Genomic DNA, 26,358 nt, shown 5'->3' with positions numbered 1-26,358 from the left:
TCTCTCTCTGCCACTTGCTGCTGTGTCAGTAAGGAGGGTAGGGGAGCCAAGCCCAGGTTTGAATAAAAGACTCTTTGCTTTTTCATCGGACACGGGTGGCTCCCTGGTGTGGTCTATTGGGGATCTTGAAATCTGTGCATAACACTTCTAGCCTTTTTTTGTGTGTGTCTGTTGTTATCTCACAGTGCTTGTGATTTACATTTTTTTCTGATGGCTAGAGATATTGAGCATCTTTTCATCTAATATTTTACTTTTAATGACATTTTTGGAAAGAAAGAGATAAGTATATCTGACCTGCATTTAAGTCATTTGCATGCATAACAGGAAAAATTCTTCTAAATATTTGAAAACACAGTGTTGTTGTTTTTAATATTTTGTTGAAAAGTCCCCATCTCATCGCTTCTTGCTCCTCTCTGAACAGTGGTCCAGAACATCTGTCAAGCAAGTGGTGATGGCCTCAGGTTGAGGAAAGTGAGATTTGCCGTGGATTTGAGGAGCTTTGTAGAGAGAATAGACAAAGGAAACAGGGAACTGAGCTCCATTTGTTTTGTGCACATGTTAGTAAGCATTGGAGCATTATCTGTAGAATGAATGAGTTCCAGATAGTTTCATGGAACCAGTAGAACCCATTGTGAGATTTAATCTAGTAGTGATCAGTTACTTATAGGAAGACATTTCTAGAAAAACACAGGGTTGAAATTTATAGGAATGACTAAAGGAAACTGGAAGGGGTGTCCATTGTCGTGGAGCTTTTTAAATGTTAGTCACTAGATGGACCATCAAGTCTACTTTAGTAAGGGAGGAAGCCAAGAGCTTTGTGGATTGATAGGGAGTGAGTGGATAAATGAATGACCTGGAATTGAAAAATTAACAATGGGTATCTATGCTGGAAGGACAGGGGATGAGGGCAAAGGGTAAACGGTCAGCCTATATTATTCCTGAGGCAGAGCTGTTCCTGGTAATAAGGTCTGCAGTGTGGCAGTGACTGCACTGGAGCGGCAGTAAAGGACCCCAAGATGAGATGGTGTAGGAACTGGGAGGCTGCATTATCGGCTGCTTGTCCACATGAATGTTATAACCCTCCGCTGCCCGCTCACCTCTTCACATCCCCTGCCTTGGGCCCCATTCCACCTTTTGTTCCTTTTTGTTCTGCATTTTTTCTGTGGTCTCTAGCTTCAGACATTGCGAGGCCAATGGCATAACTCTAGACAAGAAGATGCTAGTGTGGTAGTGAAAGGGGGTTCTGTTTTGTTTTTGTTTTTGTTTTTGTTTTTGTTTTTGCTTTTTCGCTTTACACTCAGGATTCACAAGGCTTACTGGAAAAGCAACCTGAAGTGCTCATGAGGACGCTCATTCCATTTTCGTGTTTCAGTCTGTACCAGTGGATTTGCCTTCCCTCTGGACCACTGTAGAAAGGGTGGGTGTGTGTGCACATTTGTCAGGGGCAAAACAATACCCCCCCCAACACTCCTATTCAGGGTTCACCCACCTGTGGGATCCTCTGATCACTGACTTCTAAATGATGATTAAGCTACTGTCTCTTCTTCACTAACACTTTCTGAAAAATATACCCATCCTTGATCTTCTTCAGATGTGGAAGGCCTGTCTTCCCTGCTGCCTTCAAGGACATACAGCATTCCCTGAAGGGGAAGGTGTGGGCTGCTATCCAAGTTCCTTAAGGCTAAGCTATGAGGAAGGAGACAGAGCCCATCTCCTCAAACCTCATCAGGGAGGAAGTGGGCTTAGGGGGAGGGCACAAGGTATCTAGTTCTCAACAAGAGCTCCAGGGAATGGTCACTTTTGTAAGCCAAAGGAAGCAATCAGTAGGAGCTGACCTTACTCCTTTCTTTCCTTAAGCACAAGCCCTGAGAAACCCTTGCCCCCAACTCAGGACACGGAGAAGACATCACTATTATTACAGACACATTTATTAGGCAAGTCAGTATTCCCCACAAGGAGGGAATTACTTGGGGGTGGGAAATGTTTCCCCCTGGAAATTATAGAGAAGCATTGTGTGTCTGAATCGTGGAGGCTGCTCCCTGAACACAGTGCCTCCAGCAGTGGTGAGAATAGCAGGAGGCCCTTTGCCAGCTTGAGACCTGCAGTTGGGGCTTGGATGGGGCAGAGTCCCCCTGAGGGGCACAGATTGTGGGTGCTTCTGACATATTTGCTGACCCTTTGATGCCACAATGTTTTGGCGGGGTCTGTCCTCGTTTGTGGTATGTCTAGTATTGGTAGAGCCCTGGCCAGCCAAGATAGCTGTGTGGCGGCCAGACACGGCATTTGTCACGTCATAGGGGGGAGCCCTGCGGTGGAAATGACGCCTCTGCACTGGCTCTGCCTGGGCCTACACTGCTCCCTTCTGCACAGGCTTCCCCGACTGCGCTGCGGAGGGAAGGGGCTCTTGGGAGCAGGTGGTAACTACTGCAGGCCGGCGCCCCAGTTTCTCTTCTGGGAACTTCCCCATGTCTGACATGACTCTATAAACTTGGGTACTTCCAGTCAAGGGAGCTCTGCTTTTAAGTGGGCCTCTATTCTGTGCAGATATGTGCCTTCTTACTTCCTGGGTGGTTTCTTGCATTTTACATGTGATTGGACAAAGCCTTTGGAAAAGGCTCTTCATTTGATTTAGCACAAGGCTGTCAGAAGGAGCCGTCTGTGTTAGGCTGTGGAAAGACTTGCTCCCAAGCATGTCTTCTATAGCAGGGTCCTGGGAAGGAAACGTCTTCCCCCCAGGTTGGGAATTTCTCACTTGTGCATCTCCTGCACCAAAGTCCTCATATTTGGGGCCTGTAGGCTCTGGGGGAGGGCACACGATATCTTTCTTTACAGCTGGTGGGGAATTCTGATCCTGGCAGGACCTTAATGCCTGCTTAGGAAGCCATGGTTCCTGCTGCTTCTCCAGACTGACTCCGCTGTCCTCCGATTGGACATGCAGCACCTGGTGAACCTCCGTGTCCACACTGGGCACACACTTAGCAGGAGTCAGGGGGGCTTTGGTAGTCAAGCTGCCTGAGTCACTGGACATGTCCCGGTGTTGGCCTTGGGCCTGGCTATACTTCTTTCCCAATATCAGCATTAACTCAGTCATCACTTGTGCTTGGATTTTTGATAACTTAGCTTGAACTGATAAATTAGATGGTGGGTTTTCAATGGTCACAGTAGTTTCTCTGTTGATCCTTTGGGAGATTCCTGGCTTGCTGGTTGTCAAGATGCCACTAGTTTTGGGGTGAAGAGCTTTGAGCCTCTCAGCCCTGACTATCTCCCTAGACATGCTGGGCCTGGAAGCAGGTTCTGATTTCTCCCTATTTGCGCCCTGTCGTATTTCTATTCTGTCATTAGAATTCACACTGTTAATTTTTGTCTCCTGTGGGGTCCCTGCTCGCCTTGCAGGCAGCTTCAGGGGTGGAATGTTGGCTATCAGAGAAGGTACATGACTTTTTTTGCCGCTAATGGTGTTTGTAACAGGCAGTTTGGATTTCAAAATTTTTTGAATTTCCTCTGCGACCGCGCCTTGGATATCAATGGGTTTATGTCTTGTCTTGCCCTCAAGTGAGGTGTCAAGGAGAGGAAAATTCAGGTCATCAGCTGCATTTTCTGTTCCCACTTTGTCCCCAAGAAGGGATTCAGAGCTTCCTTTCAGGGGCATGAAGGCCCCAGATTTGGTGTTTGTCTCGGAAATCAGTTTGGTTGAGGAGGAAGAGTTGGAATCGATCAAGGAATGAGATGAAGTATCTTTGGATTCAAGGACTTGGGTGGGAAGGGCTGACAACATCCTCATCTGACACTTGGTAATGTTGGATTTCTGCATCTGCTGTGCACCACACTCAAGCGAGGGAAGCTCCTGGGATGTGTTCAGGCAGTAGTCCCCACTCACTGATGATGGCAAAGTTCTTTGCTCTGATTCGGTGTGGAATTTTATAGAAGCAATCTGATTGATTGCTTCTAGAAAACTGTGCTGTGAACTACGCACAGTTTCAGGAAGCTGGCTTTCACTGATTTTCTCAACCATTTTGCTCACATGTACTTTCTGGACATTTTCCAGTTGTCCCTGAGTTACACTATGCCCTGCAACCATGGAGTTTTCTCTTGACAGACTCATGTCAAAGCCACTTCCCACATCCTTATGTGAGGAGGTCTTGGAATCACTCAGCAGATGAACTTTTGGATCATTCTCTTGGCTGGGTCCCTCCTCCTTCCCTTCTATCTCCTCTATTTGGAACATTTCTGAGCTCCTCTCATAGAAGCTTCCTGGTTGGCTCAATCCAACATTTGGATTTTCACTACTCTGGTCCTTATCCACAGAGATCCATGAGAGGCCAGAACTGCTCTTTGACTCAAGTATGCCTGAGCAATTGCTCAGAGGCCTCGTTAGTGACAGAGGCCCATGGATCATGCAGGGCTGGCCCTGGTGGTGTTGGATGAGCCTCTTTCTAAGGTGATGCTCAAATTTATCTCGGAATTCACTGCTTAGAGGAAACTCTACAGGATCGATGGAGAGTGCAACATGGGCCTTAGAACTTTGAACCACAGAGGTTAAACCCCACAAACTTTCCTGTTCTTTCAGCAACACATTGCATTCCAGGTGTTCAGTTTCAGACGAGGTGTGACATTCTGATTCGTAATTGGGTATGTGGACATTCATTTCACAGATCTTATTGTGGGTAATGGCACTGGATGGTAGGATTGGTAGTGGGGATTGAAGGTGGGCCTGGGTTTGGATCTCAGTGAGATGTAAGCGCTGGGTCTGAGGCAGGGTTTGAGGCAAGGGTTGAGGTTGGACCTCTGCCAAGGATGGAGACTGTAAATCAGAAAGTCCTGGGGATTCTTGGTCTGTGAAGGAATTTGAGATGCTATTGAAGAAGATTGAATAGTCACCCGAGGCATGGACAGCAGAGGACAAGGACTCGCTGTGCAGAGTAGGAAGCCCCCAGAATAGCTGGGTAAGTTTTTGCTTTAAGTTGCCTTCCCAGGTCTGAGGATATATGCACTCCTGTGCTGAGTCATGCTCATTGGGGCTGAGACCTAAGATATGACTAGGATCGATAAGTTTGCCTTCAGGGTCTGCCCCAAAAGAGATCTTTGTAGAATGGAGGGCAAGAAATCCTTGATGTAAATCATCTTGTGTCAAGGTCGAAGAGCACATGTCTTTGGGTTGAGGTGAGGAATGGTGAACTGGCTCTGGAGGCAGAGTTTGACCCGGTGGTGAGGGTGACAGAAAATTACCCAAGGTTGTCATTGAGTTAGAGGGGAGAATGGAGGGAGATGGTTGGGAAGGTTCAGGCAGTGGAGTTGGTATGAGTTCTCCTGGAGGGACTCCTGGGAAAGCAGAGGACTGATTGAATGATGGCTCAGTCACAGAAGCTGTCACAGGAGCTGTGGAAGCCACAGGAGACACAGATGGAGTAGAAGCTTCCATAGCCTTTAAGTAAAGCCCCTGGATTTCAGTGGCTGCATTGTTACACACCTCACAGGAGGAGTCTGGACATAAAAGTCGACGAAAGCGGGTGATGTCATAATTGTGTCCCAAGGAGCTGCAGGAGACAGGAGGGAAAAAGATGCAGCCAGGACCAGAACAAGGAAAGGAGGTCCTGGTGAGGGTGGGGCCACCTGAAGCCTGCTGCCCCTTATTACTTCACATCTATGACTTCATAATGCACTCAGTTGCACTCATCCCCAGCATTCACTCACATTCCCCTTCCTATGGCAACATTTCCCATGACTAGGGAAGGCTCCACTGAATCCCTGGAATTGCACAGAACATGTTATAGGGAGGCCAGGAAAAATGGGGAAAGACTGGTCACCTTTTCAGGAAAGAAATCAGTTCCTTGTCATCGTCCTCGCTGTGATATCTCGAACCTGGGAACCAGGAGAGTGAGTTACATGTAATGAAGGTAGACACATAGGCATTACACAGGGGTCCCTTTATGGGAGACCATTGGGATAATAGACTGTGAAACCCTCAAGAATTAGTAAACGAAATCAAATGGTCAATGATAATATTAATAAGGTCCCCCCCCCTCCCATGGGTGCGTTGCTGAATTGATAAAGTACTTTTATATGTATTACTAGAGGCCTGGTGCACAAAAATTTGTGCCCTGGAAGGGGGGAAGGGTGTCCCTAAGCCCCACTTGTGCCCTCTCACACTCTGGGACCCCTTGGGAGATAACTACTTGCTTGCTACGGCCCGCTCCCGGTGGCAGAGGGCAGGCCCAATCCCTAGGTGCAGCCCCTGGTCGGGCTCAGAGCAGGGCCGATTGGGGTGTTGGGGCACCACCCCCTATCATGCACAGAGCAGGGCGGATTGGGAGGTTGAGATGCCACCCTCAGTCATGCTCAGGGTAGGGCCGATTGGGGGGTTGGGGCGCCGCCTCCTGTCACACTCAAGGCAGGGTCAATGGGGAGGTTGTGGCGCCACCCCCTGTCACGCACAGAGCAGGGCTGATCAGGGGGTTGGGGCGCTGTCCCCTGTCACGCACAGGCAGGGCCCATCAGGGGGGTTTGGGCTCCATACCCTGTCAAGAACAGAGCAGGGCCAATCATGGGGTTGGGGAGCTCCCCCCTGTCACACACAGCAGGGCTGATCAGAGGGTTGGGGAGGTCCCCCTGTCACGCATAGAGTAGGGCTGATAGGGGAGTTGGTGCACCGCCCCCTGTCACACACAGAGCAGGGTGGCTCAGGGAGTTAGGGAGCTCCCCCCTGTCACACACAGAGTAGGGCGGATCAGGGGGTTGGGGCACTCCCCCCTGTCACACTCAGGGCAGGGCCGATCAGGGGGTTGGGGAGCTCTCCCCTGTCACACACACAGCAGGGCAGATCAGGGGATTTGGGCGCTGCCCCCTGTCATGCTGCTCCAGGGGTCAGGGGGCCTCGCGGCTCCGCTGATCCTGGTGCTGGGAGGCCTCGCGGCTCCGCTGATCCCGGGGTGTGAGGCCTTGCTGCTCTGCTCATCCTGGGTTCCGGAGGCCTCGCGGCTCCACTGATCCCGGTGCTGGGAGGCATATTACCCTTTTACTATATAGGATAGAGGCCTGGTGCACGGGTGGGGGCCGGCTGGTTTGCCCTGAAAGGTGTCCCGAATCAGGGTGGGGTTCTTGCTTGGATGCCTGTCCAGCCTGGATGAGGTGATGATGGCTGTTTGCAGCTAGTCACACCCCCTTCAGGGTGGGGGTCCCCACTGGGGTGCCTGGCCAGTCTGGGTGTGGGGGTGATGGCTGTTTGCAGCTGGTCACACCCCCTTCAGGGTGGGGGTCTCCACTGGGGTGCCTGGCCAGCCTGTTGAGGGGATGATGGCTGTTTGGATTGGTCACACCCCCTTCAGGGTGGGGGCCCCCACTGGGGTGCCTGGCCAGTCTGGGTGAGGGGCTGAGAGCCGTTTTCAGGCTGGCAGGCGACTGAAGCTCCCAACCTCTTTTTCTTTCTTTTTCTTTTTTTAATTCTGGGCTTTATTTACCTTCTATGGCTGTCACTGGAGCTGAGAACCAGCTTTAGCTCTGAGGCTTGGCTCCAGCTCTGAGACCTAGGCTCCTGAAAGCAGGTCCCTGGGTTTGTTTGGGTTCTATAATTGAAACACTGTTTCAGCTCCAGCTCCAAGGCCCGGCTGGCTGAAAGCAGGTTTCTGGGGTTTGCTTAGCTTCTATAATTGTAACATTGTTTCTTAGAGTGCAGCTCAGAGGCTGGCAGCAGCAGGCAGGGAAACTTGGCTTCCTCCATCACTGGAGCAAGCAAGTCTCCTGTTGGCTTCAGCTGCCTGGCTGCCGGCTGCCATCTTGGTTGGCAGTTAATTTGCATATCGTCCTGATTAGTCAATGGGAAGGGTAGCAAAGTTACACATGGTTAACTACCATGTTTCTCTATTATTAGATAGGATTGCATTTGATGCTCAAAACCACTCTGAAGGAGAGCGGCCAATGGGTGACCGCGGCCAATGGGTGTCATGCTCTGTGACAGGGTGGAGCTGCAACCTCCCCATCGGTCCTGCCATGAGTGTGACAGGGGGGAGTGCCCCAACCCCCTGATGGGCCCTGCTCTGTGACAGGGGGCAGCGCCCCCAACCCCCTGATCTGCCCTGCTTTGTTGTGAAACAAAGAGGAATCTGATCATCCTGAAGTCAGAGTACTTTCTCAAAGTCAGGAGGCAGAACTTCTGACTCTTGACATCTACTGAGCAACACCCATGGCCCAGGTCCCTCACTGCTTCTTACCCAGGGACAGCAGAGCAGGGAATCTGTGCAGTATCTCAGGTCCAGTCTTTCCATGAGCCTCTCCTCTGAGGGCTCTGTTTCATGAGAGGGGCTGTATCTACCAACTGACAGAGACCATGGACTTGGTACCTCATGGGAAGGAGAGAGGAGGGTCACCCTTGGGGAGCTCAGGTGGAATAGGCAGAACCTTACCTTTCCGTGTCCCACCTTTCCTTCTCCTTTTCGCTCTGACCCGATGCTGAGAACAAAAAGGAATGAATGGGTAATTAGGCCTCATTTCTCTCCTCCTCCCCCTAGAAAACTCAGACATTGACTATCTAAGAATACTGTCTCTCTGAGCCAACCAAATACATTTTAATAGAACTTTGTGTTCCTTTTACCATTTTTAAAGCTTTAAAATGTATTTAATTTTTCCTTTTTTAAAAACTCAAAACAAGGACTTTGTTTATGGGGTCCACACTTGGTATACTCAGAGGTCCTCTGCTCAAGGTCGGCATATAATCTGAGGCCTACAGTCCATCTCTGTCCCATCAGATAGGACCCAGTAACCTGATGGTGCTCAGGCTGCAGCCTCTGCTCACTCAGAGGCTCTCAGAGGCTCAGCACTGCTCTGCTTAGCAGCCCAACACAAAGGCTAGTTAAGTGATGCCTGCCAGGGCAGCATGACTCAGGATGAAGTGCTGGTTAACTCTGATGTCCTACAGAGACTCCCACGTCTCTGAATAACTGGATCCAGACTAGGGAATCCCTGTGTTTGTAGCCAGAAACCTGTAACCACACTCCGATGGTCTGTGAGATTCAGATGGAAGCCTGAGTCCTCCCTGAACCCCTAGCCCCTGCCCGGTCTCTTCCCCTAGAAAAGCGATGTTCTGTTCTCTCCTAAGATGTCCCATCTTCAGTGTCTCTCTGACTCATCCAAACTCATTTAGAAATGTGGGAATCGAAATGGCAACAACAATGAAGAACTCTTTGGGGGCTCACTCACTCAGGGTTCCTTACCTTTTGGGTATGTTCATTTTTCCAGAAAGTTGGGATTGATGGAATTCCCACGAAGAAAATAAAGAAGAGGAGGAAGAAGCTCAACACCAAGATGGAAATTATGTTGAGGTTACCATATAAACATTCTGAGCAGAAGAAGCTCAGATAAAACTCTAGAAGGCTATTCAGAAATAGACTGAGTCCCATTTTCCGAACAACAACGCTGCTTAAAGCAACTGAGCTCTGAGAGCTCCGACTCTTGGCTTTATAGCCAGGCCTGCATCACAGAGCACTGTGGAGTCACAGAGGGTTTCTGAGAGTGGGGGTGGGTCCACCTTCAAGAGGGTGTGTCCACAGCCCCACCCCCCAACCAGCCTAGCAGATTCCCTCCATCTCTTCTGGGCCTCTAGGACTTCTGCCCTACTCTCCTAGCCTGTTTTCCAATTTGCCTTTTAACATATCCTATATTTATTTACCGTAATGAATGCTCTGCGTGTTTCAACTGTAACCCAGATATTATCTGGGTCTCCTTTAATGTTGGAGACTTTGACTTTGGTCTCACCAGGTCCACTACCTTACAAGTAGGAAATACTCCCTGGAAATTTTGCTTGTGCCCAGACATTTACACTGAGGATCGTATATGTCCTCAAATTCAACTTACATAAATGTGGGTAAAGATCTTGAAGGCCTTTTAGACTTCCATAGTTTTGTGAATGTTAAATAGAATTTTTTTTAGTAAGTTATAATTGAATAATAAAGTCTAAAATATCATCCCTCTCCCACCCCCTAGATAATGCATATCCTATCTAATAATAGAGAAACATGGTAATTAGCCGTACCTGCGCTACCCTTCCCATCGGCTAATCAGGGCGATATGCAAATTAACTACCAGCCAAGATGGCGGCCGTCAGCCAGGCAGCTTGAAGGTAACAGGAGGCTTGCTTGCTTCAGTGATGGAGGAAGCCAACATTCCCTGCCTGCCGCTGCCGGCCTCTGAGCTTGCAGTTTGAAACATTGTTACCAATATAGAAGCTAAACAAAACCCCAGAAACCTGCTTTCAGCCAGCCGGGATCTCAGAGCTGGAGTTGAAACAGTGTTTTGATTATAGAACCCAAACAAACCAGATACCTGCTTTCAGCAGCCGAGGCCTCAGAGGTGGAGCCAAGCCTCAGAGCTAAAGCTGGCCCAAAATAAAAAGAAAAAGAAAAAAAGGAGCAGTTGGGAGCTTCAGTCACCCGCCAGCCTGAAAACGGCCCTCAGCCCCTCATCCAGGCTGCCCAGGTACCTGAGTGGGGACCCCCACCCTGATCCAGGACACCGTTCAGGGCAAAGCAGCCGGCCCCCACCCGTGCACCAAGCATCTATCCTATATAGTAAAAGGGTAATATGCCTCCCAGCAACGGAATCAGTGGAGCAGCGAGGCCTCCCGGCACCGGGATCAGTGTGACGGGGGGCAACGACCAAACCCCCTGATCACCCTGGGCTCTGTGTCTGACGGGGTGGAGCCACAAACTCCCTATCCGCCCTGCTCTGTTTGTGACAGGGGAAGGTGCCCCAACCCCCTGATCAGCCCTGCTCTGTGCCTGATAGGTGGGAGCTCCCCAACCCCCTTATCGCCCTGCAGCTTTGTGTTTGACAGGGTGCGGCGCCCCAACCGCTCCCCCGCACCCCTACAGGCCCTGCTCTGTGTGTGACGGGGTAGAGCCATAACCTCTCCATCAGCCCTGCCCTGAGTGTGACAGTGGTGGCGCCCCAACCCCCTGATCCACCCTGCTCTGTGTGTGACAGGGGGGAGCTCCCCAACCCCCTGATGGGCCCTGCTCTGTGCATGACAGGGGGCAGCGCCCCAACCCCCTGATCGGCCCTGCTCTGTGTGTGACAAGGGGTGGCGCTGCAACCTCCCTATTGACCCTGCCTTAGGTGTGACGGGGCGGTGCCCCAACCCCCCAATCGGCCCTACCCTGAATGTGACTAGGGGTGGCATCGCAACCTCCCGATCCGCCCTACTCTGTGCATGACAGGGGGCAGCGCCCCAACTCCCCAATAGGCCCTGCTCTGAGCCCGACCAGGGGCTGCACCTAGGGATTGGGCCTGCCCTCTGCCACCCGGGAGCAGGCCTAAGCCAGCAGGTCGTTATCTCCCGAGGGGTCCCAGACTGTGAGAGGGCATAGGCCGGGCTGAGCGAACCCCTCTCACCCCCGAGTGCACAAATTTTTGTGCACCGGGCCTCTAGTATTTCTATGTTTGCTTGAATATAGTTTTTCATCTGTTAATGAAAAACTGTCTTTTATCATTTTGAATGTCCCTCTGTATGTATCTGCTTTTCAAATTTTGTTTTAAAGCCAATTTTACTTATGCAAACAGTGCCTGAATTTTCTCAATCTAATAATAATTTATTTTATTGCTGTCATTTAAAAATTACTTACTACTATCTTGCTATAAAATGCTTTATTTGCTTTTATTATAGTTGTTTGGAAGATAAATATTTGGTCTAAATTATCATAAATCTGAAGTAATCTAAGAATCAAAACATTAGTTTTTCCTCTATAAATATTTGGTCTAATTAAAATGTCTCTTTAAGGAAATATTAGGAATGTGGTACTTTTATTATTTTAATTTCATATCACTTTTTAATCTTGGGTTATAAATCACATCAATTTTTACATAATTAATTTTCATAATTTTGAATTTTTATGTATTTTATTATAGAAATAATATTTATGAGCTTTAGGTTTCCATGCATAATTTTAACTTTTAAAAATTTAATACAGTTTTCATTCCTGCTGGCTATGTGTGAGGGTTCCGCCTTCTTGACATTCTCAGCGAGACTGCTTCTGAAAGGGTGAGGACTACACCCTCCATCTTACCCTGGGTCCTCCATTTTTGGGCAGCCATGTGCTCGGCAAGGCTTCTTCCCGGAAACCCAAGTCTCTGCTAGCCACACCCAGGATTTCTTTAAACTAACCAATGACAATCAAGGGAAGTGCGTGCCATAGATATGACCACATCCTGTGTAAGGAGACACTGACTTGCGCCTGGCCAATTGGCAGGGCCCACAATCCTCTCTCCTCCCCTTACTATAAAACCTCTCTTCCCACAGGGCTGGCCCTCTCTCTGCCACTTGCTGCTGTGAAGGGTAGGGGAGCCAAGCCCAGGTAAGAAGGGTAGGGGAGCCAAGCCCGGGTTTGAATAAAAGACTCTTTGCTTTTGCATCGGACACAGCTGGCTCCCTGGTGTGGTCTATTGGGGATCTTGAAATCTGGGCATAACATATCAAGCACTTCGTTGATATGGTTCTCTTCCCTAGTTTTCATTGTTCTTCAAAACCCTGCTCCAAAGCCACCTTTTTTATGAGAGCTTCCTGGGAACACTGCCCTAATCCCTCAACCCATTTGAATGAGCTGCATCTTCAGCTATGTCTTTGGGGCATGATTCTCTGTTGTTGTTGTTTTTTTTATAAGAGAAAATTTACTTAGAAAGTCATAGAGGTGGGAGGAAGGAAGGAAGGAAGGAAGGAAGGAAGGAAGGAAGGAAGGAAAAGGAAGGAAAAGGAAGGAAGGAAAAGGAAGTCAAGAGGTGAAAGTGAGCCATAGAGAAATGGGTTCAGGAAACAAATTACAGAGGCAAAAGAAAGATCCTTGGAGCTCAGGAAAGAGGAAGGGTAAAGGTAACCACGTGCCCAGGGGGAAAGGAGGGGGAGAGGAAAGGGGAGAATCCTCCCAGGCTGGAGTCCTGCTCATGATTCTCTGTTTAGATCACATTGCATCATCAATGTAGTACATTTAGTTGTTTACAGTCTTCTTTCCTTGAGATTGGTGGCTAACACTATCTATTTCATTTCTACATTCCAAGTACCTGGGATAGTGTTCATTGGAAATGCCCTAAATAATCTATTTCTTATGAATAAAAGAAATGCCAGGCAACATTTGCTAAATTGTTTGTATTTGAGGTAAGTAAAAGCAACAGATGATATTACTCATACTCTTCTCATTTTAATAAGAGTTATATATCTTTCAGATGTGGCTGGAAGAATCTAGAATAGCACTATCCAGTCGGTAACTATAGCCACCTGTGGCTATTTAAATTTTTATTAATTTAAAAAATTATTTAAAATTCCTTTCCCTAGTCAAATTATCCACACTTTAAGTGCTCGATAGCCACACATGGCTAGTGGCTAGTGAGCGAGAGGCACAAATACAGAACATTTCTATCACTGCAGAAAGTTCTGTTGGACAGCATCGATCTAGAATGATTATTGGTACAGATCAGTGGAGTTAAAATAAAGTTTATCTACCTATTCAGAAACCATTGTTGTGAGCACATGAGGATAACACTGATAATAATTTCTTAGAGAATGTCTGTGAATGCTTTACATTTAGATATTCAAATTTGGTCAGTGGCCCAGGTTTACAGTAGAAAAGGAAGAGAAAAAAAAAAAGAAGTCGTTGGTAAAACATGTTGGAAATTGCTTTGAGGAAAACCTCAGCAATCAGAATCTTAAAAGTAACTTAACAATTGTCAAAAACAGATCTCTGTAGGCCTTTTGCAATATATACAGAGTAAAAAGTGGGCATATAAAGGCTGGGATTGTAAAAGGGTGTTCATTCATTTGTGAGTTTGTATTGTAATTTTCCTGACATGTATGTCAACTTAAAAAATAGGATATGCCTTTAAATAAGAGAAGAAATTTACCATACATTTTCAGACATTTGATAAACACATCATCATGCACATTTCTTTTTAGAGAAGAGTTTACAATTTTTTTTACAATAATTTTTTTTTATTATATAAATCTTTATTGTTCAGATTATTACATTTGTTCCTCTTTTTTCCCCCCATAACTCCCCTCCTTCCAGCTCCCACCCCACCCTCCACCCTCACTCCCCACCCACTGAGTTCATCCATAGGTGCATGATTTTTGTCCAGTCTCTTCCCGAATCTCCCATTCCCCTTTCCCCCCCAAGAATAGTCAGTCCATTCCCTTTCTATGTCCCTGATTCATTATAGTCACCAGTTCATTCTGTACATCAGGTTATTTATTCACTTGATTCTTAGATTCATTTGTTGATAGATGCATATTTGTTGTTCATAATTTGTATCTTTACCTTTTTCTTCTTCTTCCTCTTCTTAAAGGATACCTTTCAGCATTTCATATAATACTGGTTTGGCGGTGATGAACTCCTTTAGTTTTTCCTTATCTGTGAAGCTCTTTATCTGACCTTCAATTCTGAATGATAGCTTTGCTGGATAAAGTAATCTTGGTTGTAGGTTCTTGGTATTCAGCACTTTGAATATTTCTTGCCATTCCCTTCTGGCCTGCAAAGTTTCTGTTGAGAAATCAGCTGACAGTCGTATGGGTATTCCCTTGTAGGTAATTGAGCCTCTTTCTCTTGCTGCTTTTAAGATTCTCTCTTTGTCTTTTGCTCTTGGCATTTTAATGATGATGTGTCTTGGTGTGGTCCTCTTTGGATTCCTTTTGTTTGGGGTTCTCTGCGCTTCTTGGACTTGTAAGTCCATTTCTTTCTCCAGGTGGGGGAAGTTTTCTGCCATTATTTCTTGAAATAGGTTTTCAATATCTTGCTGTCTCTCATCTTCTGGCACTCCAATGACTCTGATATTAGTCCGCTTAAAGCTGTCCCAGAGGCTCCTTACACTATCTTCACACTTTCGGATTCTTTTTTCATTATGCTTTTCCAATTGGGTGTTTTTTGTCGAATCTTTGGTTTGATTCTTGTGCTCCTCTGGTCTGCTATTGGGTATAATATTCTTTATTTCAGTCCGTGTATGCTTACTTTCTAATTTCTTTATCGTAGCATCGAGGGTCTCATTAGTTTTCGTGAGGCTCTGCACAAATTTATGGCAAGCCCTCAAAATTGCGATTCTTAGCTCCATATCCTCCATTTCTGTCATGTTTTTTTGTCTCTGCATCTTTTATGCTTTCTTGGTGCACCCCCTTGTGGTCTCTGTGCGCAGTCTTGTTCTAGCCAAGCCTTAATTGTTGTAGTTAACACTAGAGGGATTTGACCACCAGGCCGACTGGCGGTGGAAATCAGCTGTGGGAAAACTTCAGTCCTCAGGGGAGGCGCTAGTCCAGCCCTTGCCTGAGGCGATCGGCAAATGGCTCTGCGCAGGGTTTGGGCGGGGCGGGCTCAACAGGGCGGGGGCGAGGGAGCAGCTATGGCCGCTCTCAGTCCGTCCCCAGGGGCTCTGCCTCTCTGTCCCAGCAATCGCTGCAAACCTCGGAGGGGCCGTAGCCAGACAGTCCCGCTTCTCCCGTTTGAGTCTGGGTCCCTAGAGACTCGCCCGGATCTGTAGCCCAGAGTCTGAGACTCGCTCCTGAGTGAAAACGACAATCGCGCCCTCAGCCGCCAGCCCTCTTTGCGCGCGCACCCTCACCACCGCACCGCCGTACCTTTAAATTTTCCACACTGTGCCTCCGCTGAGCGTCGGAATGCTGTTGTTTTTGCTTCTAGTTGAAGAGACTCTCCTCAGCCAGCCTTCCCGTGGTTCTGGTTGATGTCTGCTCCGACTTTTAGTTGTATTTTTGAAGTGGTTGTCCACGGCGGCAGTCTCCGGTGTTTACCTATGCCGCCATCTTCGATTCTCCTTTTACAATAATTTTTATTGACTGAGGTTTTTTTTATTGTCTAAAGTTTGAGAGTTTGCGTTTTAAGAATAAATATTAATGGCCTAAAAGAGATAGAAGCTTTGAAGAAGGTAAGGAGAAGTGTATACAGGGACATTGTATACAGTGAAAAGCAAGAGGATCATATATCTTGTATCATTTAACCTGGATTCCTAGGATGCAAACTTTTCCAGGCTTTTGGAGGAGAGAGAAATATTTCAGAACTAGAGGCTCAGTGCACGAATTTGTGCACTGGTGAGGTCCCTCAGCCTGGCCTGCACCCTCTCACAATCCAGGACCCCTTGCAGGATGTCGGGCTGCCAGTTTCGGCCTGGTCCCTGCAGCCCAGGCGCAGCCCAGGCCGAGGGACCCCACTGGTGCACGAATCCATGCATTGGGCCTCTAGTATACATATAAGATCTTTGGTTAATCTCTTCCCACCCTCCTCCCTCCTCCCTTCCCTCTGAAATTCATCAGTTTGTTCCATATTTCCATGCCTGTGCATTGAGTGTCTGCCCCCTGGTGGTCAGTGCATGTCATAGCTACTGGTTGAACAGTTGAATGGTTGAAAGGTTGCTTAGGCTTTTATATATCTAGATGTTTGTTTAAAAACTATAAGATAGTCTCAGAATAAAAGAAAAAATAAGACAAAAAAAGAAGAGAATAAAAACTATAAGAAAGTCTCTCAGTGTGTCATAACTTACTGGTACCAATGAGAGTCAGCACTTTTCCCAATGATTTCTCCTCACTCTTTCAGCCCACTCCCTAACTCTAGGTATTCCTCACGGTTTTCTCAGACCCTCTTTTTTCTGTCTGGCCTGTCTCCCTGGACCCCTAGCCATATCACACAACTCCTAATCCCAACATCCCTCCAAGGTAATGACTACTGAATCATCTTTCCCATGCTGAGCTCTGTGTACAGAGGGACAATGTGTGCAGGCCAGTACAACAGGCCCAAGGACCATCTTTGAGTAGCCAGACTCTAGGGCCAGGCAGTAAATATTTTCAATTTTGCGGGCCATTCAGTCTCTGCCCTAATTACTCAATTCTGTTAATGTAGCATGAGAGCAGCCACAGACAATATGTCCTTGAATGGCCATGGCTGTGTTCCAATAGGATTTTACCTATTGGATTTAGTTACAGTTCACTGATTTAGTTACAGTTCGCTGATTCCTGTTGATCCCTGATTTTTGAGCAAGAAGCCTTCAGAATCTGCTTGGAGAGAGAGAAGGGAATGAGGGGTTAGGAAGAACAGAGTGCTTTCCTCCCATTCATTCCAATCAGAGCAATTTAACTTTTTAAAAAAAATATGTTTATTGATTCCAGAAAGGGAGAGGAAGAGATAGAAGCACCAATGATGAGAGAGAACCACCTCACACGCCCCCCACTGGGGACCAAGCCCACAATCAGGTCATATGCCCCTGACCGGAATCAAACCTGGGACCCTCTAGTCTGCAGGCCAACACTCTATCCCAGCGGTTCTCAACCTGTGGGTCGTGACCCCTTTGGGGGTCGAATGACCCTTTCACAGGGGTTCGCCTAAGACCATCGGAAAACACATATATAATTACATGTTGTTTTTGTGATTAATCACTATGCTTTAATTATGTTCAATTGTAACAATGAAATTGGGGGTCACCACAACATGAGGAACTGTATTAAAGGGTCACGGCATTAGGAAGGTTGAGAACCACTGCTCTATCCACTGAGCCAAACCAGCTGGGCAAGAGCAATTTAACTTTAATTTATTTTGTTTACAAAGCTGAATATGTTTAATCAAAAGTAACGAATGTTTCATCAAACTTTCTGAAATATTTTCTCTCTCTTCCGAAAGCCTGGAAAAGTTTGCATCCTAGGAATCCAGGTTAAATGATACAAGATATATGATCCCCTTGCTTTGCACTGTATACAATGTCCCCATATTACTACTTTGGCAGAGAAGATGGGTCAACGCAGACAGTGGTTAGATTGAGGAAGATGACAGTTTCATACCGAGAATGAACTTCAGAGAACATGCAGATGAGATGTTTCCAAATACAACTGCCCACTTCTGACCATGTCACTTCTCAAACTTCAGTGATTCCTGTGAGCCATTCTAATCTACCCACCTCCTTCATCTCACCCTACTAGCATCTAACATACCATCTAGATCAGCCTTACGGGGCTCTATGTCTGATACTCCCCAAAGATGCTTTCACTGCTGTCTTCTGTGTGTTCTCCCCTTGACTGGGATGCCCTCTCCCTCCCTCCCACCTTTCCACTTGGTGAAATCGGACAAATGGTCTACTCTTGTCGCTACCCGTGTCAAATAGAGACAAGGTTGAATCTTTATGTTGTGCTTTAAAAATATATATATATATGTTTTTATTGATTTTAGAGAGAGAGGAAGGGAGAGGGATAGAGAGACAGAAACATCGAGAGAAATATTAATTGGCTGCCTCCTGCACGACCCCCTACTGGGGATCAGGTCATAACCCAGGCTTGTGCCCTGACCGGGAATTGAACTGTTACTTCCTGCTTCAAGGTTATCATTTCAGATGGCCAGCAATCCAAGAGAGCTTCAAGCGAAATACTCTGAAAGAAACTGCTCTGACATTTCAAGCCAGCCCTTATATAGGGTGGGAAAAAAGAGAATAAAACTTAAAACTAAGTGCGTCCCCAGGGTCTGTTTTTTATCGTTGTCCTTGCAAAGATTACCCCGGGACACTGCCTCCCTTCAGATAAGTCCTGTCCTTAAAATGTATCTTCTTTTCTGAGTAATGGACCCATCTGGGCGTCAGGCCGCCTTATCTTTACAGCCCTGTTTTTCTTCTTGCAACTCGTCCTCCAGTTTCCCAGGCTCTGTAAGAAAAATCTCTTTTCTGCGTGCATAGCTATAAACAACTGTGATTCTATTTCTATTCCGTGCCCCTCGCTATCACTTGCTCTGTGGAATCTTCTATGATTTCAGTACCCAGAAGCAGTCTCCTCTCTGTTCCTGTGTAATTTTTTTCATGCAGCTTTTATGTCCCCAGGTCCCAGTTCCCCAGCTGGATTAATATGCTCCTTATAGACCCCAAATCACATTTTACAGACCTTTCCACCCAGCACAGGCACAGATCAGTACCACATCCATAGCAGCCATATGAGCTCTTCATTTGGATGCCAAGAGCATCCTACCTGCCTAAATATGTCTTCACCTGCCTGACATCTTCTCACTTCTCCCCTCCCCGCTGCCTGCTGAAGGCCTCAGTTAGAATGCACAGGTGTTTCCCATTGTTCTGAGACCTAAGAATACCTGGTTGATGCTTGGGAGCTGTGCCAAGAAGACCCAGGTAAACTTGCGGGGAACATGAGAAAGGGAGGGATTGAGAGGGAAAGACAAGTCCAGAAGCCTTGGGTGATCGGCAGACAGAAGGCCTCCGGCCCAGGTGGGCAAGGTCCAGGCTGAGGCATTTGCCAGGGTTTGGAAAGACAATGTCATGCAGTGGGGAGAGAACAGCAAGCCTTGGAAATGGACACACCCGAGCTTAAAATTTACAGCTCTTCAACTTTGGGTGGATATGCCACCCTCTAAGTCAGTGGTTCTCAACCTGTGGGTCGCCAACCTGTGGGTCGCGACCCCTTTGGGGGTCGAACGATCCTTTCACGGGGGTCGCCTAAGACCATCGGAAAACACATATATAATTACATATTGTTTTTGTGATTAATCACTATGCTTTAATTATGTTCAATTTGTAACAATGAAATTGGGGGTCACCACAATATGAGGAACTATATTAAAGGGTCACGGCATTAGGAAGGTTGAGAACCGCTGCTCTAAGTCATATCTTCATGTTAAGAATAAATACACCTTTTGAAATTCTCTAAGGGTTAGAAATCTCTCTGGGACAGAGGAGGGGCTCAATAAGTGGTATTATATGTAGTAAAGAAGGGAGTGAAGAGACAAAGGAGAGCTAAGAATAAAAAGAGAAAAAGGTAGGCTTTAAGATAAATGTCATTAATTGCTCTTTTTCTTTTTTTCCACCTGGGATTTATCCAGCAAACCTCACTGGCCTCCTTTCTAACCTGTGGCTGAAGTGAGAGTGTAGTGGTCTGGCATGTGCCCAGGAATCACCTGGGGACCTGTTAAAATGCAGACCCTTGTCTGAACTGGTTTGGCTCAGTGGATAGAGCGTCGGCCTGGGGACTGCAGGATCCCAGGTTCGATTCCGGTCAAGGGCATGTACCTTGGTTGCGGGCACATCCTCAGGAGGGAGTGTGCAGGAGGCAGCTGATCGATGTTTCTCTCTCATCGATGTTTCAAACTCTGTATCCCTCTCCCTTCCTCTCTGTAAAAAATAAATAAAATATTTTTTTAAAAATGCAGACTCTTATTCAGTGGGTCTGGGTGGACCTGAGAATGGACATTTGTGATGTCACGCTGCTGGTCCATGAACCACACTGTGAGTAACAAGGTGTTCATCCATGTAGGGTGTTGAGAGAAAGAAAGATGGATGGGTCTGCTGGGCTGTCTGGTCTGCTCCTCTCACATGCTTAAATACTCCGAACTTTCAAGAAGGAAGAGGCCAGTTCAGGGAGGCTAAAGTCTGTCAGGGAGAGCAGCACCACGTGGGATGATAGGACCAAAGGACGAGGAATTTATAAGTAAAACAGAGCACTTGAGTTCTCTGGGGCTTATCTGCAGGCCATATTTGGACACAAGAAACTGGATGTAAATGCTTCTTGAGGAACTTTAATCTCTTTGGATCTTGCTTGAAATGCTGGAATAGAAAAGGAGTAAAGGAGAGGCGAGACAGCATGTAGGACTTCTGCAACAAACCGCTGATACCTTGCTCCTAGAGCAAGGCAGTGTGATGAGTTGGAAAAAGTACCAACACGCAGTGTCAACTGAGTGAATTTAGTTAAACTACAAAATATAGCAAATTATTAATTGTAGAAGTTAAGTAGTGATTGTATGGGTGTTCACTGAACTATTCTTTCAACTTTTCTGTATATTTGAAAATCTTTGTAATAAAATGTCGAAAGAAATTATGCTTCCTACCTCTGAGGGTTTCCATAGGTAGAAATGAGAGAAATTCAATCATAGTGGATGTATCTGAATTACGTTAGCTTCGTTTGAACAGTGGGTACTCTCTGAGGGACTTTCTCTTAGCAGTTTTAGAAATTATTTTATAAGCATAAATACAGGGGGGAGGCAAAAGTAGGCTTACAGTTGTGAGTACACAAAACAGAGTTTATTCTTGTATTATAGTTTATTATTGTATTATAGTTTATTATTGTATTATTTTCTATATGAACAACTATAAACCTACTTTTGCCCCACCCTGTATACATAAAATATCTGTGGGAAGGGAACTGTGGCTAGAGGACAAAAATGGTAGGGAGACTATCACTGAGTTCCCTTCTGTGAGTTTTGAATATCAGATGAAAAGTATGCAATACCTATTCAAAAGTAAATTTCAAAAACCAAACGGGGCTCTCAGAGTCTGCCTCTTTTCCAACTAGGATAGTGAGTGTTAAGTTGCAGAACTTGCTGCGTGCGGCTCTTGGTTAGCAAGGAAGTCGATGTCCAGCTTCGTGACCTGGGGCGTCGTGGGGCTGAATCAACCCTGGGGCGTCGTGGGGCTGAATCAACCCCGCAGCGACAAGCTGGCTCTGTCCTCTTGAGGATGTTCTTAGCTATGAGCCAAAGGACAGTGGTTTCCATTTCTGCGTCTCGGGAAGCAATTCGGTTGGGAAGCCCAGAGGAATGAGGGGCTTGGAGGTAGACTGGAGGTCTGGTCCACGGCTGCAGGCTTGCATTAAAGGAGGCAGACGGAGATAGGGAGTGAAGCGCTGCACCTCATGACGTGGGCATAGTCCTGTGTAACTAATAGATTACATACTCCAGACTTTATAGTTTACACAGTGCTTATATACATTGCCTCCTTTGAGCCACACATCTGTCCGAGGAGGTAAGTGGGCATGGATTTCGTCCTGTTTTATCAAAGAGATACGTCCTGTTTTATCATGAGATACGCCTTGCAGATATCCTTCCAATTCCATGAAGCAATGGACTGAGTTCTGTAAGGCCTTAAGTCCATCAGTGTGTTCTGGCTGAGGCCATGCTACCCATGGATGGGCTGCTCCCAGTCAGTGGGGAGAGGAGCAGGGATATTAGGGATATTGAGGCAGGCCCATTCTTTGGAAATGTGGGACTCCTCTGCTGGCTTGAGTGCTCCCTAACAGCCTTGCTGAACTTGCCCCAGAGTACACCGCAATCCAATAAGCTTCCACCCAACTTTTCTTCCCTCTCTTCTTCACTCCTGCGTCCGTCCCATGGCTCTCCCAGCCTCTCCTGGCTCTGTCCCATTTCCTCTTTGAGGCATTTCCTGCAAGTTAATACCATTTTGGCATAAAACATAGATCTGGGTGATTCCAGGCTGTGCTTCTCATAAATGCTCCTTTTAATGTCTTTCTTTTCATGAACTTCAACTTGAGTCACCAGATAGGCCAATCCTTTTTTTCTACCAGCTTGCTATCCTTTTTAATACTTTATTATTAAAAATATTTACGTGTATTTGATTATGTCTGGCATATTCCATAGGCATATGAATGAAAATTATTTTATCTTGTCAAATATGTAATGGTGCTTTATTAAATTATGTAACTAACTTTATAAAACAGTTCACAAAGCTTGCTGTTTATGTACAGACTGGACATTTCTTTTGTTGTTCTTTGTTTAATCATTTGTCCTGCACCATTCCCCAGCTTCAGTTTTCATTGTTCTTATTAATTCTCTAGGGTTTATAATTATGCTGACCAACCTAGAGATTCTAGGAATTTATGTAGACCAGAAGAACTAACATTTGTAGGTAGCCCTTATAGTCTCACAGGAAATATCAAAACCCCACAAATGCTAGTCTAAGGAGGAAGCTCTTTAAGTCTGTTGAACTGGTGTCACCAGGAGAATGGGGGCATTGTAAGCTGTGAGCAGGATGCCATTTAACACCGGGTGGGGAGGAGGCAGAGGAATCAGCAGGCTTTTCTAGGTCCTTCCTGGAATTGGCTGGCCGCAATCTGGCTGGCTATTTGCCGAGTTCCCAGGACTCTATCAGGAGTTCATTCTGAATAAACAGAATAATTGTCAGAACAATTAGGCCTTCATTCCTAAAGTGTGCTTGGCTGAGAAAGAAAGCAGGAACCCCTCAGGGACCAATATTCTAGGAGTGATTGACCCTTAAGTGGTGTGTGGAACAGGGCTAGAGAGTAAGGAGCGTGGAGAGGATTTTGAAGCAACTAGAATAAACTGTGTCCGTGGAAACAATCCTCATGACAGCAGATGTATCATAATAATGCTTATTTTCTGCTCATCTATTCCTATGGAGACAAGAGGTGTGGCTGGAGAGTAGCAGGAGAGTACCAAAGCCGGAGCCAAATTGAGAGCTTGACCAGCAATACTTGATGTGATGAAGAATATCTTTAAAGAACTGTGTAGCCATGATCAGTGTGGCTCAGTTGGTTGGGCATCGTCCCATGCACCAGGAGGTTGCCAGTTCGATTCCCAGGCAAGGGCACATGCCTGGGTTTCAACACCATTCCCAGTAGGGAGCATGTAGGAGGCAGCCGATCAACGTTTCTCTCTCATTTATGTTTCTGTCTCTCTCTCCCTTTCCCTTCCTCTCAACAAACTATCCTTCAAAAAAAAAAAAAAAAAAAAAAAAAAGAACTGTGTATATAAGCAGAATGGTGATTAGCAGGAATCAGTACCTTAAGCACGTGTATCCTTGTGCATGCATACACACAGGGAGTGAGGGGTCGGAGTGGGGATGAAGGGAAAGAAGGAACAATATTACCTTGTCCCTTTATAACAGTCAAGTCCTCAGATATTAACTATATGTTGGGCTCTTCAAGAGCAGGAGTCATATATTTTTTCTCTGTTGTGTCCCAGTATTTCCCAGCACAGAGCTGCATGCATGGCAGGGCCTCCTTGAATACAGTGTGTTGCTCTTTTGGGTGTCAAAGAAAATGGGTTCTTGGCTTCCTGGCAATATGTCCTTGTATCCCCAGGAGCTCAAAGTTCCCCACCTTACCTCTAACAATCTTCCTCCAGTCTGCCTAACAGTCCAGTTCTACCCGATGCCTTTGATTAAGCATGCTGTTTGTTGTTGCCAACAGTCAATACTAGATTAAACCCCCTATGGCCATTAGCCGCTTTCTGAGAGGACTGGGGAATCAACTGTAAACAAAAGATGTAGGGTGGGCAGTGGGAGTAGGTGTTTGGAGGTGGTGGTAGGCAAGGACCTGAAGGGAAACTGCTCATTCTGATGGGTGAAGACAGTACCAGCACACCCAAGGGAATGAGTCACTGGAAAAGGAAGCCCCGGGGCTTCTACTTTTTCCAAGATTTTTATATCTGCGTAATTTCCTACCTATTCAGAGAATTGGTAAAGAGCTGCCAGATTTCCTCAGGGACTCTCACAGCTGCTTGGAGATTGTATTGGGGATTCTCAAAGATAGGAATATCACAAGGAAGTCTGGCATTAAACTAATGATGGTAATATGTGATCCATTGTTAAGTGATATGCAAGCTGCTTTTTAAATATTAACCTTGTATCCTGTGTGGGGGAGGAATAAACTTTCCTCTACTCTTAAGGCTCTTTTGGCTATTCTAATAATGGAATAGACGTGAGATAGATTAATGAGAGAAAATAACCCAATTTAATATGTACATATGTATGGGAATGCCACATGCATGAGATAGTCAGAGGCCCCACATACACGAAAGGTTCATAGATAAGAAAGTGAGGTTGAGGTATATTCTGAGCTACACATGAAGTAATGTGTCTTGGGGGCTTCAAAGGGTCATTGCAGAATGATAAGAAGAACAGATGTTTAGTAAATAGAAGTTTGCCCTGCTGTATAGTGGGTCAATTATTATGGGCAAGATCCCTAACTCAAATTCTTTTTTTTAATTTTTTATAAATTTTTTTGGTGTGTGTGTGTGTGTGTGTGTGAACTCAAATTCTTTTAAGAGTTAAAGGGAGGGACAAAAGTTTCTCTAGAGTCTAAAGATCAAATTGCCCTTAACTCAAAACAATCCACATACTACAGAAGCACATCTTGGGGTGACTAGCTCTGAACCCCCACAACTGCAACCATCTTTGTGATAATTGTTAGTTGCAGGAATTCTTTTGTCAATTATTTTGGATCTTCTACATAGACTATCATGTCATCTGTGAATGGAGAAAAATTTCTTTCTTTCTTCCTAATCTGTATACCTTTTATTTTATTTTCTTGTCTTATTGCATTACCTAAAACTCTAAGTACAATGTTAAAAGGGAATGGTGAGAGGGAGCGTCCTTACCTTGTACCTGATCTTAGTGGAAAAGCTTCAGGTTTTTCACATTATTATGCTTTTTGTTTTTTAATTTTCTGTTATGCTTTCTGCTTCTAAAAGCAGAAATAGCCCTGGCCAGTTTTGCTCAGTGGATAGAGCATCAGCCTGCAGACCGAAGAGTCCCAGGTTCCGTTCTAGTCAAGGGCACGAACCTTGGTTGTAGGCTCCTCCCCAGCCCCTAGACCTGTTTGGGCAAGTGGAGGAGGCAACCAATTGATGTGTTTCTCTCACATCGTTATTACTCTCTGTCTTTCCCTCTCTCTTCCATTCTCTCTAAAAATCAATGGAAGAATATCCTCAAGTGAGGATTAAAAAATAATAAATAAATAAATAAATAAATAAATAATAAAATAATATTATTTTTTAAAAAATAAAATAGGCCAAAACCGGTTTGGCTCAGTGGATAGAGCGTCGGCCTGCAGACTGAAAGGTCCCAGGTTCGATTCCGGTCAAGGGCATGTACCTTGGTTGCGGGCATATCCCCAGTAGGAGATGTGCAGGAGGCAGCTGATCGATGTTTCTCTCTCATCGATGTTTTTAACTCTATCTCTCCCTTCCTCTCTGTAAAAAATCAATAAAATATATTTAAAAAAAAAATAGAAATAGAGGCTCATTAAACATTTGCAAATGTTTTAAGAAATATATAAATGAAAAGTAGAAGTTTTTTACAATCTGTGCCCACCTACCCTAAGTTGCCATTTCCAATTGTTGGGCATGTCTCTCAAGATGCTATACTTTGAAATTTTGAAGCAGATTGGGTCTTAACACACACTATCTCTCACTCCTCCAAAAAAAAAAAACAAAAAAACTGTACCACAAACTGAGATTCCTTGGCAGTTTAGAGTATATGTACCAAGTTGTATGTATGTGTATGTGTGCAAAAGAGAGAGAGAGACAGAATAAATGTTATGAAATCACTCTTGCTTCTTTTCTGGGAAATGCTCTTCAGTTCTTGATTTTTATCTTTCATAGGAAATTGTGTAGTCAGATCATTTCTTTAATGAGAAAATGTTAAAATTTAGTTCAATCCCAGTATGTCCTTATCAGAATTATCCAAGAAATAATAAAATAAAAGACTAATTATGAGTTATGAGCCACATATGCACTCACCTGTTGGAGAGCTGGCTAGGTATGGTTTCTGCCCAAGGATCTCTGTAGTTCTTATGAGCACATGAAGAAAAGGAGCCAT

General features: G+C 45.8%; 1 protein-coding gene across 1 annotated transcript; it reads right to left on the bottom strand.

Annotated features, from left to right (window-relative positions):
- Nucleotides 1-2,347: 2,347 nt before the first annotated feature.
- LOC139020336 (spermatogenesis-associated protein 31D1-like) lies at nt 2,348-26,358 on the bottom strand. Its single transcript, XM_070429963.1, has 3 exons — nt 26,280-26,358; nt 8,397-8,442; nt 2,348-5,534 (listed from the first exon to the last, which is right to left on the bottom strand). The coding sequence occupies exons 1-3, from the start codon at nt 26,356-26,358 to the stop codon at nt 2,348-2,350; spliced, it is 3,312 nt and encodes a 1,103-aa protein (XP_070286064.1).

The sequence above is a fragment of the Myotis yumanensis genome, unplaced genomic scaffold (genome assembly GCF_028538775.1).
Source record: "Myotis yumanensis isolate MYYU_CA2020_CCGP unplaced genomic scaffold, mMyoYum1.0.hap1 SCAF_12, whole genome shotgun sequence".
NCBI classification, from domain to species: Eukaryota; Metazoa; Chordata; class Mammalia; order Chiroptera; family Vespertilionidae; genus Myotis; species Myotis yumanensis.
The sequence above is the reverse complement of the archived record's forward strand: the minus strand, read 5'-3'. Positions and strand labels throughout refer to the sequence as shown.